The 17,044-nt window shown below is 39.1% G+C and overlaps 1 protein-coding gene across 5 annotated transcripts in view; it reads left to right on the top strand.

The window, feature by feature from the left end:
• The window catches only part of LOC126329703 (phospholipid-transporting ATPase IF-like), a 613,381-nt gene that overhangs the window by 573,482 nt on the left and 22,855 nt on the right, over positions 1 to 17,044 (top strand). For all 5 annotated transcript variants that reach the window (XM_049996202.1, XM_049996201.1, XM_049996200.1 and 2 more), the window contains one exon: positions 5,392 to 5,551. In XM_049996202.1, coding sequence (XP_049852159.1) covers positions 5,392 to 5,551 — 160 coding nt within the window. The remainder of the gene's footprint in view (positions 1 to 5,391; positions 5,552 to 17,044) is intronic.

Below are 17,044 nucleotides of genomic sequence, written 5' to 3'. Positions count from 1 at the left end.
TTGTGGGACAGCTATTTTGATATGTTTAACCTCTGATAGATGTTTCTCTATGCAACTGAGATTTCTGTTGGTCTTTGAAATGTCTTCTTTGCATACTGTATTTGTGTGAGATGATTACCCTGTTTATTGCTTCGTTTATTCCTAGCATCTCTAATTTGTGGAGAAATATTTCATGATGTACTGTGCTGAACACATTGGACAAATCCAGAAAAATTCCTGTTACCTCTATAAGGACCTCTATCATCATTTTAGTAAATTCTGCTACCATGCTGCCTTTTCTTTACTACTGCAATGTCTGAATACAAATTGAACAACACTTGATTATTTCACATTATTGCAGAATTTATAATGTCTAGTCAATTCGTTATATGACTCTACTTCATATTTACATTGTGAGCAATGGCAAAGTAAATAGTTATTATAGCCTTGGACGTTTGTGTCTGGATAATTGAATTCTCATGAAGAAATGTTTGAAACCTATTGCAAGTAGACAGTTAATACCAATTTTTGGAGCATCACCACAATAAAGAGTCCCAAACTCTCAGTTTCAGATTTCAAAAGGTGGTTTTCAGTGCATCCACAACTCAGCTCTATAATCACCTGCAGTGATTGTCCTTGAACACCACATGTGTCAGTATTTTATCACATGTAAAAGAAGTTACTCTTCATTCTTTTCCTGGGAGACCAGATTTTCTGAATTGCAACAGATGTATTCTCACCTTCAAATAACCTCTTCTTTCTTTTCAAGCAATGGAAAATCTTCTTTCTTTTTTCTTTTGTAATTCATCTAAAACATCATAGTACTGAAGTCAAGCTTTTTTACTGTTTTACCTTACGTACAAATATCCACCACTGTCAGTTTTCTGTAAAATTTCACAGCATTTGATGTGCCATTGTTCCTCTGTCATGGAATGTGGTATAAAGAATAAGCAAAGCTTTTGGACTTTAATGCATCCTTAAAAAATGGTTGTTGCTGCTTTCTTGATAACAGAAATGCTGAGTTGCAGATAGGCACAACAAAAAGACTGTCTGCAAGTAAGCTTCGGCCAAAAAGGTAGACGCCCCCTCCCCCTCCCTTCCCCCCTCCTCCCATGAACACACACCCTAACACAAATGCAATTCACACATACATGAACACAGTCTCTGGCTGCTGAGACCAGACTGCAAGCAGTAGCACATGATGGGAGAAGCAGCCTGGTGGTGGAGGTGAGGTGGAGGCTGGGCTACAGAGGGGGAGAGATAGTAGGGTAGGAGTGGCAGACGATAAGTTGCTGCTTGTGGGAGCATACAGGGACATGGTGGAAAGACGGTAGGACAGCTAGGTGCAGATGGGAGGATAGACAAGGGGCAAGTGGTTGCAGGAAAGGAGAGAAGTAAAAAGATTTTGGGTGTGTTGATGGGGCAGAGGGCTGTGTGGTGCTGGAATGGGAAGAGGGGTGGGGTTTGGTGGGTAATCAATGACTAACAAAGGTTGAGGCCTGGAGGGTTATAGGAACGTAGGATATATTGCAGGGAGAGTTCCACCCTGTGCTATTCAGAAAAGCTGGTGTTGGTGCGAAGGAACCAGATAGGACAGGCTGTGAAGCAGTCATTGAAATGAAGAACATCATGTTGGGCTGGGTGGTCCAGTTGTTTCTTGGACACAGTTTGGCAGTGGCCATTCATGTGGACAGACAGATTGTTGGTTGTCATACCCACATAGAAAGCAACATAGTGGTTGTATGGTACATCCTTCCACCACCACTTACTCCAATCCGGTCTCAAACATCATCTATCCCATCGAAGACAGGGCTACCTGTGAAACCAGTCATGTGATCTATAAACTAAGCTGCAACCTCTGTGCTGCATTCCACATGGGCATGATGACTAACAAGCCACTGACAAACTGTGGCCAAGAAACAGCTGGACCACACATTTGCTGAGTATGCTGCCCAACATGATGTTCTTCATTTCAAATACTGCTTCAGAGCCAGTGCCATTTGAATCCTTCCCATGAACACTAGCTTTTCTGAACTGCTCAAGGGGGAACTCTCCATTCAATATATCCTACATTCCCATTACATGCCAGGCTTCAGCCTACATTAGTCATTCTCCTTACCCATCTAGCCCCTTCCCTCTTCACATTCCAGCACTAGACAGCCCTCTATACCACCATCGCACCCACAGTCTGTTTACTTCTTTCCTTTCCCACTGCCCCACCCTGCCATCTGTCTAACTCCCAACTGCACATGGCTGCCCTGCTCTCTCCCCACCTCATCCCTGTATGCTTCCACAAGCAGCACTTTACCATCCTCCACCCCTACCCTGCTACTGATCCCCATCCCTGTCCAGCCTCCTCCTTACCCCATCACCAGTTTGTTTCTCATCATATGCTGCTGCTCACAGTCCGGCCTCAGCAGCCAGAGACTGTGGTCGTGTGTGTGTGTGTGTGTGTGTGTGTGTGTGTGTGTGTGTGTGTGTGTGAGAGCGCGCGCGCGCGCCCGCCCACACACACACACACACACACACACACACACACACACACACACACACACACACAAATTGTCTGTTTGTGATTAAGGAACACGGGTTTTAATTGAGGCCGTCCTCCCAAATTTATGCCTATTTGTGACTCACCATCTTCACTATATGGTCTGTAGTAACTGTCCTTTCCATAATAGTGTCATTACTTCATCTGGGATGTTCCATTGTTTGATGTTGTACAGAATGGTAAAAAGTTGACCCAGATGCAAGCCAAAGGTTTCCTCACCTTAAGACGACAAACACCAAATTATCTTCACTCGCATGTCTACTGCTGTAGCATTCTCCATAATTGTCCATGAGGAGGAACCACCAGAATGGAAAGCATTCTTCTGAATGAAGCTACGCCCCTCAAACCTTTTGAAACATAATAATATGGTAGAGAGACATGGGTCCTCTTTTCAAAGAATGAAGATGTTGTTGTTGTTGTTGTTGTTGTTGTTGTTGTTGTTGTTGTCTTCAGTCCTGAGGCAGCTTTGATGCAGCTCTCTTTTAATGTAAAACTGCATGCCCTCGGAAAAAATTACGGCTGTAGTTTCCCCTTGCTTTCATCCGTTCGCAGTACCAGCACAGCAAGGCCGTTTTGGTTAGTGTTACAAGGCCAGATCAGTCAATCATCCAGACTGTTGCCTGTGCAACTACTGAAAAGGCTGTTGCTCCTCTTCAGGACCCACACGTTTGTCTGGCCTCTCAACAGATACCCCTCCATTGTGGTTGCACCTATGGTACGGCTATCTGTATCGCTGATGCACGCAAGCCTCCCCACCAACGGCAAGGTCCATGGTTCATGGAGGGGAGGAGAATGAATATATTTTTTTCAAAACCTTGATCCAGTGTCAGTCCTTAAGAAAAAAAATTGCATTGCAAAATTGCTTACATATTTCCTTTTTCGCAAACAACACTGTTTGCTGATAATTGATCAGAAAGGCAAAGCAATATTGACTGCAAAAGCTTCAGTCCACTGCTTCCACAAAGGGATGCAATACCAAAAAACACCAGGACTTTCACAATTTTCAAGGTCTCTGAGATCGACAATTATTTCGGATAACTTTCAAAACATTAGGCACTCATACTTGGAACAAGTGTTCAAAACTACAACCATTTTTAAAAGACTGTACATATCAGAACAAGTGCTAGTTTGTTTTCACTCTGTTTTCGTATTTGGACATAATAAATCATTTTTTAAATCCATTTTTCTAAATTATTAGCAGTCAGGGGCCGAGTACCCAGAGACAGTGGCCTTGTGTGTGCAAGTTATGCTCATGTGAATGTGTTATGTTTACTACTTGTATTTCTGAAGAAGTACTTTGCCTGGAAGCTTAAATATTTTAGCAGCCTTTTTCATTGTGCCTGCGTGCAGCTCAATGCTTCCTCCATGTAATGAGTAGCAATCTATCCTTTCCATATTTTTGTTCTTCCATCCAGGACTTCCATTGTTTGGAAGACAAGTACTGCCCACGTAGTAGAGGCAATAATTTCTAGATACAAGATAACCAAGAATTTTAACTTGGTAACTCAACTTAAGAACTTTTGTTTGGCAGAATAAAAAATATTGAACATACTGGAGCATGGTAGCTCAGCTTATTAGCCTATTCCTTTGTTTGTATTCCCTCTAGGACTTCCCTTTATCATATTAACACAAGCTCTGTCTCAGAGGAGTGTATCTTTCCTTATTTGGTAAATGTAAAATATGAACTGAGCATTTTGTTTCCTCTGTTGTGGTACCTAAAAGACATCATGTTGAGTAGAAAAAGCACTTAAATTTTGAAAGACCAGAGCAGTTGTTCTTGTTGTTAGTTTCTTGTGAAGAGTAGAATAGTAAGGAACAGAAAATATGTTTTATCTTTTGCATTATGACCAACCTAATTTGTTTAATTTTGCGAGAAAATTATCTTTTATGTGATGGTGTTTTGTAATTTTTAGCAATAAGAGTACTTCTGGGTAGTAAAGGTATCTAATAAGACCTTAATCTGGTATCTGAATACGGTTGCATGCAGTTAAACATAATCAGCCCTTTTGTAGCAAAGGATTCACGCATATACAGTTAACAAGTGCTCTCATTTTACTGAGACTATGAAGTCATATTTCCCTTCCACTGCTTTTGCACAATGAGTAGGACTGCCATTAATCATCAATTGTTAGTGAAGCAGCAAGTAGTGTGCTACATAAAGATAAGAGAGATGATTTATTTGTCTATTTCCTTCCTTAACTTAACTGTTCCAGTCCACTGGTACTGTTGAAGAGATGTGACTCTGGCCATATGGATAATTATGACTTGTCAATTGACAAATACACTTTGTTTGATCTGAATGATTGAAATTGTCTTGAGATTGTATAAAATCTGGAAAGAATAGCTGAATATCAGAACTGAAAGAGAGGGAGGATCAGCATAGTCAAATGACAGGTGCTAGTAACATAATAGTAAAGAAATATGTGGAAACTACAACATTTTGGACTTAGGTGTCATCACAGGTAGAGAGGAAAATAGATAAAAACTGATTCTTGAGTTAAAAGACAAGACATAGAGGTAGTATATTTAAAGTCAAAATTCATAAGTAATAAATAACATTAAAGGTCATGACAAATCAGTACAGTGTTTGTAAGCACTATTGATTAGGAAGCAGTATAAATAGAGAGAATATGTGCTAGTGTTTTACTTAAGGCAATTTGTACACTTTCTTCTTTTGTTCTCTTATGTTTTTTATTCAGAAGAAACTATTATTGGCTCCGAAACTTTAATATTCCTTTTTATTTGATGTATTTGCTTTTAGTACTGGCCTTTCTTCTTCTTGTTACTTTTTATCAACCACAACAGAATGACAAGCAGCATTGCATTGGATGATTAACACTACCTTCCCATTTCTGTTTCAGGTCTATCCTTGGATATAACTTGTTCTGGGTTTACAACATGTTACTGGCATCTCCATCATTCTGGCTGATATCGGTATTGACAACAGTTGTATGCCTCATACCAGATATTACTTTTCCGTTGTTACTTGGGAAGATAAATTCATACTTTAGAAAACTAAGTGTAAGTAGTGTATAAACAAACTGTAACCTTATTTAGTGTTTTATATTTCTGCTATACTTTTAGTTGACCAGAAATTAGAAATGATATCATAGTTGTTCTCATAAACTTGTTACAAGTTAAACCAGTGTAGTAGCACAAGATAAGAATTGTTCTTCATGATAAGAGAAGAATTGTTCTTCATGATACCCTCATGGCTCTCTTTTGCTAATGGTGGAACAACTTGTGTTAACTGTGAATGAGGCAGGTCTAAAATTTCTGCAAAACCATAAAAGCACAGTAAGTTAGAAGAAGAAAGTGTATGTTGAATCTAATCCTTACACATCATTTCATGTCCCTTTGTATTGTGGTATTAGTGAAGATTGTTGAGCGCACTAATACAAGGTGCAATTAATAAAGTATACAGATAAAAATCATGGGGGCAAAACAAGATATTATAAGGATTTTACACCGAAGAGCCAAAGAAACTCGTACACCTGCCTAAAAACAGATAGGGCCTCCCGCAAGTACACAGAAGTGACACAATATGACGTGGCATTGATTCAACTAATGTGTGAGATACTGCTGGAGGGGATTGGCACTATGAATCCTGCAAGGCTGTCCATAAATCTGTAAGATTATGAGGGGTTGCGGATCACTTCTGAACAGCATGTTGTAAGGCATCCCAGATATAAGAACCTTCAACATCACAGTGCGTCAGCTCAATAATGTTCATGTCTGGGGAGTTTGGTGGCCAGTGGAAGCATTTGAACTCAGAAGAGCGTTGAAGCCACTTCATAGCAATTCTGGATGAGTGGGGTGTCACATTGGAATTCCACAAGTCCGTCAGAACGCACAATGGACATGAATGGATGCAGGTGATCAGATAGGATGCTTAAGTACACGTCACCTGTCAGAGTTGTACCTAGATGTATCAGTGGTCCCGTATCACTCCAACTGTGCACACCTCACATGATTACAGAACCTCCAACAGCTTGAGCAGTCCCCTTCTGACATGCACGGTCTAGAAACAAGACTCATCCAACCAGGCAACATGTTTCCAGTCATCAACAGTCCAGTGTCAGTGTTGATCTACATCTGCATCATACTCCATGAGCCACCTAATGGTGTGTGGCAGAGGATACTTTCAGTACCACTATCTGATCCCTCCAATCCTGTTCTACTCGTGAATAGTGAGTGGTAAGAATGATTGTTGGTAAGCCTCTGTACTGGCTCCAATTTCTCCTTGTGGTCAATACGCAAGATGTATGTCAGAGGAAGTAGTACGTTGTCCGACTCCACCTGAAAAGTGCTGTCCCAAAATTTCAAACGTAAATCTCTCCATGGTGCACAATGCCTCTCTTGTAACATCTGCTAGTGGAGTTTGTTTACCATCTCCATAATGCTCTCTCACCAGCCTAATGATCTCATGATGAAATGTGCCACTCTTCGTTGGATCTTCTCTATCTCCTCCATCAGTCCTACATGACAGGGATCCCAGATAGATGAACAGTACTCAAGAATCAGGCAAACAGTGCCTTATAAGCCACTTCTTTTGTGAATGAGTTACAATTCATTAAGATTGTTCTGATGAATCTAAGTCTGGTGTCTGCTTTTCCCACTATCTGTTTTATGTGGTCATTCCACTTAAGGTTGCTCTGGATATTTACATGTAGATATTTTACATTAGACACTGTCTCCAGCTGTTTGTCATCAATAGTGCAGCTGTACAGTGCAATATGTTACATTTATTTACGTTCAGGGTCAACTGCCAGAGCCTGCACCAATCATCAATTTTCTGCAGGTCATTCTGTAAATTCTTAGTATCTTCCAGTATTGTTACTTTGGTGTCAACAACTGCATCACCTGCAAATAGCCTTAAAGAGCATCTGACGCCTTCTACTAGATCATTTATACATATATTGTAAACAGCAACTGTCCTATCATACTTCCCTGTGGTACTCCGGATATTACCTTTACATCTGTCAATTTTGTTCCATTAAGAGCGACATTTTGAGTTCTATCTGTAAGAAAGTCATGAATCCAATCACAAGTCTGCTCAAATACTCTGTAAGCTCATATTTATTTCAGTAAATGGCAATGTGGGACAGTGACAAATGCCTTACTGAAATCAAGGAACACGGCATCAACCTGAGTGCTGTTGTCCACTGCGCTCTGTACTTCAAGGAGGAACAGAGTGAGATCACAGGATCTCTGTTTGCAGAATTTATCTTGATTTTTATAGAGGAGACATTAATTTTCCAAAACCATAATAATTCTTTAGCATAAAATATGTCCCATAATTCTGCAACAGATTGACATCAAAGATATAGGTCTATAATTGTGGGGATCTGTCTTATGGCCTTTTATTCAGTTGTTAGGTACCTTTCATTGCTCAAGAGATCTACAATAAATTACTGCTAGAAGGGGAGCAAGTTCTTTCACATAATATTTATAGAATCTTATAAGTATCTCATCTGGTCCTGATGTCTTTCCACTACTAAGCAATTGTAGTTGCTTTTCAGTTCCGAGATTGGCTATCTCAATATATGGCATTTCAACGTTCGTACGACAATTGAAACGAGAGACAGTGTTACAATCTTCCGTGGTGAAACAACTTCAGAAAACTGAATTCAGCATTTGGCCTTCTCTCTCTTATCTTCCATTTCAGTGTTGGTGTGGTAACTGAAAGAATGAATAGATGATTTTGACCCACTTACTGATATTACATATGACCAAAGTCTCTTAGGGTTTTTACTCAGGTCGGTTAACAATGTCTTACTTTCAAAATCATTGAACGCAACACTTTTCTCATTACTCTTCTTATACTTATTTTCGTTTCATTCAGCTTTTGTTTATCAGCTAGGTTTTTACTTCTCTTGAATCTGAGATGAAGTGCTCTTTGTTTACATGGTGCTTTTCTAAAATGGCTATTAAACCATGGTGGATCTTTCCCATCCCTTAAAACCTTACTCAGAACATACTTGTCTAGGGCATATTGAATGAGGACTTTGAATTTTTTTCATTTGTTCTTCGCATCTTTGTCCTCATCACCAAATATTTGAAGCTGACTGCTGAAATATTCTGAAATTTGTATCTTGTCACCCATGCTGAGCAAATATATCTTCCTACCTTTCTTAACATTCCTTGTAGGACCTGTTGTCATAGATTCTGTCACAGTGTTATGATCACTGATACCTGCCTCTATGTTAACTGATCCAATAAGTTCAGGTCTGTTTCTTGCCAGGAGGTCTAAGACGTTACCCTTATAAGTTGGTTCTCTATCTATCTACTCAAGGTAATTTTTTGGGCAAGGCACCCAGAACAATACCTTATGAATCCCTGTCTCTGGCACCAATTTTGATGGTGTAACACTCCAAATCTATACCTGGTAAGTTGAAGTCACCCCCTATTACAACGGTACGATCAGGAAAATTACTAACGATATTCTGCAAGTTCTGTCTGAAGTGCTATACAACTACATTTCCTGATCCAGGTGGTCTATAAAAGCATCTGATCACCATTTTTGACTGTTCTTTGATACTCAGTTTTGCCCAGATTAATTCACATTCATGGTAACTTCACTAGATTTTATCAAATTTTTTACTGCAATCAACATGCTGCCACCATTGGTGACTAACCTATCATTACAATTAACATTCCAATCTGAACTTAGGATTTTGTTGTCACTGATGTCTGGTTTCAACCAGCTTTCTGTTCCCAATACTACCTGTGCATTATAACCTTCAGTAAGCGATACTAATTCTGAGCCCAGGCAAGGCGTAAAGCTTTGTATCATGCAGTCATCAAGGGTATATGAGTGGGGCTTTGGCTATGAAAGCCATTATTGATTATGTTTGATTGTATGGTTTATATGCTGACACTTATGGCCCAGCATTGAAATCTGCAGTAATTTGAGGAAGGGTTGCACTTCTGTCATGTTGAATGATTCTCTTTAGTTGTCTTGGTCCCTTTCATGCAGTATCTTTTTCTGGCCACGGTGATATCAGAGATTTGATGTTTTGCAGGATTCCTGATATTCATGGTACACTCGTGAAATAGTTGTACGGGAAAATGCCTGTTTCATCACTACCTCAGAGATGCTGTGTCCCATCGGTCATGTGCCGACTATCATACCACATTCAAACTCACTCAGATCTTGATAACCTGCCATTGTAGCAGCAATAACTGGTTTAACAACTGTGCCAGACACTTGTTGTCTTATATAGGCATTGCCAACCGCAGTGCCACATTCAGCCTATTCACATATCTTTGTATTTGAATAACCATGCCTGTACCCAGTTTCTTTGGTTCTTCAGTGTATATACACTCATGAGCAATTAAATGAGACACTGTTAGTGTACTCTGGAGAGAAAAAGCGCTTCTGTCACCTTGACAAGCAAAATAATGCAACACAAGCTGTGACTGGGATGTCATCAGATCTAGTAATAGCCAATGGTATGACAGGTGAGTTCTATGTGGGCATTATGTACGATTTAGCACAATTTACAGTATGTTATGGGTTCGACAGTAGGAAAAGGAAAAATAGTAGTTGAATATGGACTGGGGAAATGAATGAAAGAGGAAGTCACCTAGAATTTTGCACAGAGAATATTATAATCTTGACTAACACTTGGTTTAAGACCCATGAAAGAAGGTTGCATATGTGGAAGAGACCTGGAGACACCGGAAGATTTCAGATTGATTATGTCATGGTAAGACAGAGATTTGAGAACCATATTTTAAATGTAAGACTTTTCTAGGGGCAGATGTGGACTCTGACCACAATTTATTGGACATGAACTGTAGATTAAAGCTGAAGAAATTGCAGAAAAGTAGGAAATTAAGGAGATGGGACCTGAACAAGTTGAAAGAACCAAAGCTTGTTGAGAGTTTCAGGGAGGGCATTAGGCATCAGTTGACAAGAACAGGGGAAAGGAATACACTAGAAAATGAATGGTTAGCTTTACAAGATGAAATTATGAAGGCTGCAGCAGATCAAATATGTAAAAAGACAATGCTACATGAAAATCCCTGTGTAACATAGGAGATATTGAATTTAACCAATGAAAGGAGAAAATATGAAGATGAAGCAGGCTAAAGGGAATACAAAGTCTAAAAAATGAGTGTGACAGGAAGTGCAAAATAGCTGAACAGGAGTGGCTAGAGGACAAATGTAAGGATTTAGAAGAATATTTCACTAGGGGTAAGATAGATGCTGCTTAACGGAAAATTAAAGATGCCTTTGGAGAAAAGAGAAGCAGCTGTGTGAATATCAAGAGTTCAGATAGAAAAACAGTTCTAAGCAAAGAAGAGAAAGCTGAAAGGTGGAAGGAGTATATAGAAGGTGTATACAAGGGAGATGAACCTGAAGGCAGTATTATAGAAATGGAAGAGGACGTAGATGAAGATGAGATGGGAGGTATGATACTGCGAGAAAAATTTGACAAAGCACTGGTAGACATACGTTGAAACCAGGCTTTGGGAGTAATGTCAGTCCATTAAACTACTGACAGCCTTTAGAGAACTAGCCATGGCAAAACAACTCCACCTGGTGTGCAAGATGTGTGGAGCAGGCAAATTACTCTCAGACTTCAAGAATAGTGTAATAATTCCAATTCCAAAGAAAGCAGTTGCTGACAAGTGTGAAAATTACCAAAATATCAGTTTAATAAGACACAACTGCAAAATAATCACACAAATTCTTTACAGAAGAATGGAAAAACTAGTACAAGTTGACCTCAGGGAAGATCATTTAGGATTTCAGAGAAATATAGGTACATGCAAGGCAATACTGACTCTGCCACTTATCTTAGAAAATAGGTTAAGAAAAGGTAAAGGTACATTTATAGCATTTGTAGACTTGGAGAAAGCTTTTGACAATATTGACTGCAACATTCTCATTGAAATTCTGAAGTTAACAGTGCTAAGATACAGGGAATGACAGGTTATTTATAACTTTTACAGCAACCAGATGGCAGTCATAAAAGTTGGGGCATGAAAGGGAAGCAGTGATTGAGAAGGGAGTGAGACAGAGTTGTAGCCTAGCCCTGATGTTAATCAATCTGTACATTGAGCAAGCAGTGAAGGAAATGAAAGAAGAATTTAGAGCAGCAATTAAGAAAAATTTAGAGTAACAATTAAAGTTCAGGGAGAATTAATAAAAGCTTTGAGGTTTGCCAATGACATTGTAATTTCATCTGAGACAGTTAAGGGCATGGAAGAGCAGTTCTACAAAATGGACAGTGTCTTGAAAGGAGGAAGATGAACACCAACAAAAGGAAAACAACAATAATGGAGTTTAGTCGAATTAAATCAGTTGATACTAAGGGAGTTACCTTGAGAAATGACACACTTATAGTAGTGGATAGGTTTTGTTATTTGGGCAGAAAAATAACTGATGACGGCCAAAATAGAGAGGGTATAAAATGGAGACTGGCAATCACAAGAAAAGCATTTCTGAGGAAAAGAAATTTGTTAACATTAAATATAGATTTAAGTGTTAGGAACTCCTTCCTGAAAGTATTTGTGGGGAGCATGACCATGTATGGAAGTGAAACATGGATGGCAAACAGACAAGAAGAGAATAGAGGCTTCTGAAATGTGGTGCAACAGAAGAATGCTGAAGATTACATGGTTAGATTCTGTAAGTAATGAAGAGGTACTGAATGGAATGGAGAAGAAAAAAATTGTGGTTATTGTGGCAAATGTTCACCATCTCAATGTTGAATAATACTAACCACTGAGCATGGGTCATCCAACACCCATTTCTCTACTCATCACACATTGTGGGGTGTACAGTCATGGAAAAAGGTCATGAAGGATGAGTCATGATACACAGGGTAAGAGTACATCACGAATCATGAGGCACCCTACCAGGTAACAGGCCAGACATCCAGTGAAGGTATTCTCATGAGAGGGTATTTAAATGGAATGAAACTGACAGTTAACAGGTTGGCAGAAGAAAGTGGCAACCGTCCAGAGTGTTGTTTGCAGTTTTGCATGTTATATGTTTGCTTAAATTCAAAGACAAGAACACATATACAACATGGCAAAGCAGTTTATATAGTAGGCAACTCTTTGTAGCAGAACATATTGAACTGCTTGCTACCACAATGTGATGCATCTGAAAACACAACGAATGGTATGATTGATAAATTTCAGGTTATCACTTTCTCCAGTACAACAGCCCTTAAAGACTGTCATTGTCACTCATTGTAAACCACACATGAACCTACTCCCACATCAAGTACATCCACTTGCTGGCCTGCAGCACCCACAAGTAACTTTCATCAAGAAAACACAACAGCTCATTGCTACCAAATTGTCAGAGTAGCTTGATGAACACTACTTGAATAAATTGTGATTAGGTGGTCCACAAGGTCGAGACATCAGTCTGTTGAAAATGTTTGGGACACCTACAAGCAACACTTATATGTTGTGTGTGTTGAGGATGCACTTTTGTGGTCATGATTCAGGAAGGCTCCCAAGTACTTCTCATGCTTAATTGAGCCTTTATTATGACAATCCGGAGGTGCAGTTATCATTAGCCATAATGCCCCTCCGTATTTTGTAATGTCGTCTACCTACTTTCCGCTATTGTCTCAGACTTTTCTTATTTATTGAACTAGAGAAAAAATAACTTTCTTAGTCCACCTACCATTTGTTTGCTTGGTTGCTTGTCTTGACGATCGCCATTTAATTTATATTTCAATCATAATTGCATCTTCAACTCTAGTCTGTTCCCTTTGTTTGTTTTCATGCCTCTTAATAATTCCTCACATATATTTTTCCAGTGTTCATTGAGTATCCTTCAGTTTCTAAACTTTTTTGTATTAAAAATCTTTATCCCACTGCAACAAATAAAAACTAATTGTGTTTTATTGTGTTTTTATTGCCCCTTGTGTCCACAAAGCAGCTTATGTGTAAGATATTGGACAAGTCAGTTGATATTTATGCAGGTAAAAGTTATTTCTATGCACACATATTTCAAATTATAAATAATACACTACATGCATTTAACAATATTAGGAGAAGGATAGATTGCTACTCACCATAAAGTTGACCTGCTGCTTTGCTGAAACCCACAATAAAAAAAATTGTTACATATTTAGCTTTCAGCCAAAGCCTTCTTCACCAAATAAAACATACACACACACTGACACAAGCAAGCACACTTCATCCACACATGACCACTACCACCACCAGCTCCAGCTGGAATTTGGCTGACACGTGAATACCAGTCTGGAGTGGGGCGAGGAAGGGGAAGGGATAGTAGGGTGCAGGTGGGAGGAGAGATGAACGTTGTCTTGCAAGGACTAGAGACTGCCAGGAGCAGCATTGGCAGGTACCCTGTATCCCTTCCCCTCCAGATAGCTATTCACGTAACAGTTACAGTCCAGTCAGTATTGTAGTGGTAGCAGTCATGTGTGTGACATGTGCTTGATTGTGTGAATGTGTGTGTGTGTGTTTTCTTTGATGAAGAAGGCATTGGCCGAAATCTAAATGTGGAACAGTCTTCCTGTTGTGTCTGTCTACAACTCAACAGGTCACCTTTACAGTGAGTAGCAATCTGTACTTTTCCTAGTATTGTTGATATAAAGTGTAGAGTTTAATGTTGTGAAGTTTGTAACAGAGTTTAACTCCCATGTGGAAATAAGCTTTTTTGGCACATACTGATTGTAAGCTTTCCTTTTGGTACATATTGGAAAATCAGTTTTTATTTTGGTTTATCAAAAGCATACAGGGCCACTTTTATTCTTCTGTTTACTTCTTTTCCTTCTAGCTAGTTGCCATCAATGGCTCCAAATACAAAATCGCATCAACTGTTTCTACACTGCATTGCCAAAGAAACTGGTATACGCATGCGTATTCAAATACAGAGGTATGTAAACAGGCAGAGTACAGCACTGTGGTACACCTGTATAAGACAACAAGTGTCTGGCACAGTTGTTAGATCAGTTACTGCTGCTACAATGGAAGGTTACCAAGATTTAAGTGAGTCTGAATGTGGTTTTGTAGCCAGTGCACAAGTAATGGGACACAGCATCTCTGAGGTAATGATGAAGTGAGGATTTTCCTGTACAACCTTTTCACAAGTGTACCATGAATATCAGGAATCTGTTAAAGCATCAAATCTCCAACATTGCTGCAGCTGGAAAAAGATCCTGCAAGAACGGGGCAATGATGACTGAAGAGAATCGTTGAATGTGACAGAAATGCAACCCTTCTGGAAAATTGCTGCAGATTTCAATGTAGCACCATCGACAAGTGTCAGCATGCTAACCATTCAATGAAACATCATTGATATGGGCTTTCATAGCCAAAGGCCCACTCATGTACCCTTGATGACTGAGCAACATGAAGCATAATGCCTTGCCTGGGTCCGTAAACACCGACATTGGACTGTTGATGACTGGAAGCGTGTTGCTGGTTGGATGAGGCTTGTTTCAAATTGTATCAAGTGGATGGATGTGAGCGGGTATGGAGACAACCTCATAAATCCATGGACCCTGCACGTCAGCAGAGGGCTGTTCAAGCTGTTAGATGCTCTGTAATGGTGTGGAGTGTGTGCAGTTGGAGTGATATGGGATCCCTGATACGTATAGATACGACTCTGCAGGTGATGTGTATGTAAGCATCCTGTCTGATCATGTGCATCCATTCATGTCCATTGTGCATTCCGACGAACTTGGGCAATTCCATCAGAACAATGTGATACCCCACATGTCCAGAACTGGTACAGAGTGGCTCCAGGAACACTTTTCTGAGTTTGAACACTTCCACTGGCCACCAAACTCCCCAGACATATGCATTATTGAGCACATCTGGGATGCCTTGCAACATGCTGTTCAGAAGAGATCTCCACCTCCTTGTACTCTTACAGATTTATGGACAGCCCTGCAGGAGTCATGGTGTCAGTTTCCTCCGATACTATTTCAGACATTAGTTGAGTTCTTGCCACACCGTATTGCTGCAGTTCTGCATGCTCACAGGGGCTCAACATGATATTAGGCTGGAGTATCAGTTTCTTTGGCTCTTCAGTGTATGACTGCATTGTTAATTAGTACTGTTTTCTTTTCAGTGTGTTGGTTATAAATTATTTTTTTCTTGGTGTTATTGAATTTCAAACCACCTTTAAAGTTTATTCTCTTAAGGTCAACCATTATTGTTGAAGCTTATTTGCACTAAAGGACAAATGATATGGTTTAGGTATGATCTATCAACATGTATTTATTCTTTGTGCTCCCAGTTTAAGAATCTGAAAATTCTCTAGGGCTGCTGAGGATAGTTTTAATACTATAGACTCACCTTGTTTGGCAGCTCTTCTAATACTGTAATTCTCAATATACCTTTCTGTCAAAAGCTTTTGGAAAATCTAAGAATGCTAGGCAAAGCAGTAATGCATACTCACTACTGCATCATATAATTTTTTTCATGATTTGCAAATGGTCCTTTGTTCTTTATTCACTTCTAAAATCACATTGTTCCTTTGCTTCACTGAATCCATTATTTTTCCTGTAGTTGCTATCTTCAATCTTACACCTGCCTGCCCCTTCCTTGTGTAGAAGAATAGTTCCAGTGTTCAAATTCCATGGAACTGCACTGATCCACAGGCATTCTGTTAGCAACTTTGTAATTTTCCATTATATTACTGTGCTTCCAACTTCCTTTCCTATTATAACATCTCACGTCCAGGCACCATTTATTTCTTTATACTTCATAACATCATTTAACATTTCATCTGGAACATCATAATTTTCATTATTACTTATCTGTATTTCTTAAATACTAATGAAACCTTTGAATGCTCATACAGTTTTCCTTCTGTTATTAGTTATTGTGCCACCAGCCATTCTAACAGCTGAAAAGTGCCATCATCCAAACATCAGTTTTTGTCTCATGTTCTTCACATCCTTAGTGTTTTCCTTATCAAATTTTCGTTGTGTCTTCTCTTACTCTCTTGAAGATATTTTTGAACAGTTTTGTGAAATTCAACAGATTCTATCACTGTTCAAAACTTGCACCATACCATTAAATACTTGCCTCATTTTATTTGTGTTTTCTTTTTTTCTGCTTTCTTCATCCATGTAACATCCTTTGCTGATTGCCTAAGTACCTTGGTTAAATAATTTCCACTTTCATCCATTTTCTAAGATTATTTTAACCTGATATAGCTTCCCATTATAAAATAAACTTCCAAAATTTACATTTCTTACTTGTTGCCTGGTCAGTCTGTTTCTGTATAGCTCCAAAATTATTATTTTCCCATCATCTTTTGAGTCTATATTCACTTGCATATGCATGAGTGCTTCAGGACTACCATATCTTGTACAGTTCCTTTCTTTATTATTTTTTAAAAATAAGATATAATCAATTTCATTTTTCATTCCAGTTGGTTCGTGACAAAAACAGTTTGTTTGGTTCATTCTTGTAACCATGTTAAGGACAAATACTGTTGTGCTCCCCAACTTTTTTTAACATAGGATTATGTCATATCTAGTTTAATATTTAAAG

The sequence above is a fragment of the Schistocerca gregaria genome, chromosome 2 (assembly GCF_023897955.1).
Source record: "Schistocerca gregaria isolate iqSchGreg1 chromosome 2, iqSchGreg1.2, whole genome shotgun sequence".
NCBI lineage: Eukaryota > Metazoa > Arthropoda > Insecta > Orthoptera > Acrididae > Schistocerca > Schistocerca gregaria.
Note: the sequence above shows the minus strand (reverse complement) of the source record. Positions and strands in the feature narration are given on the sequence as shown.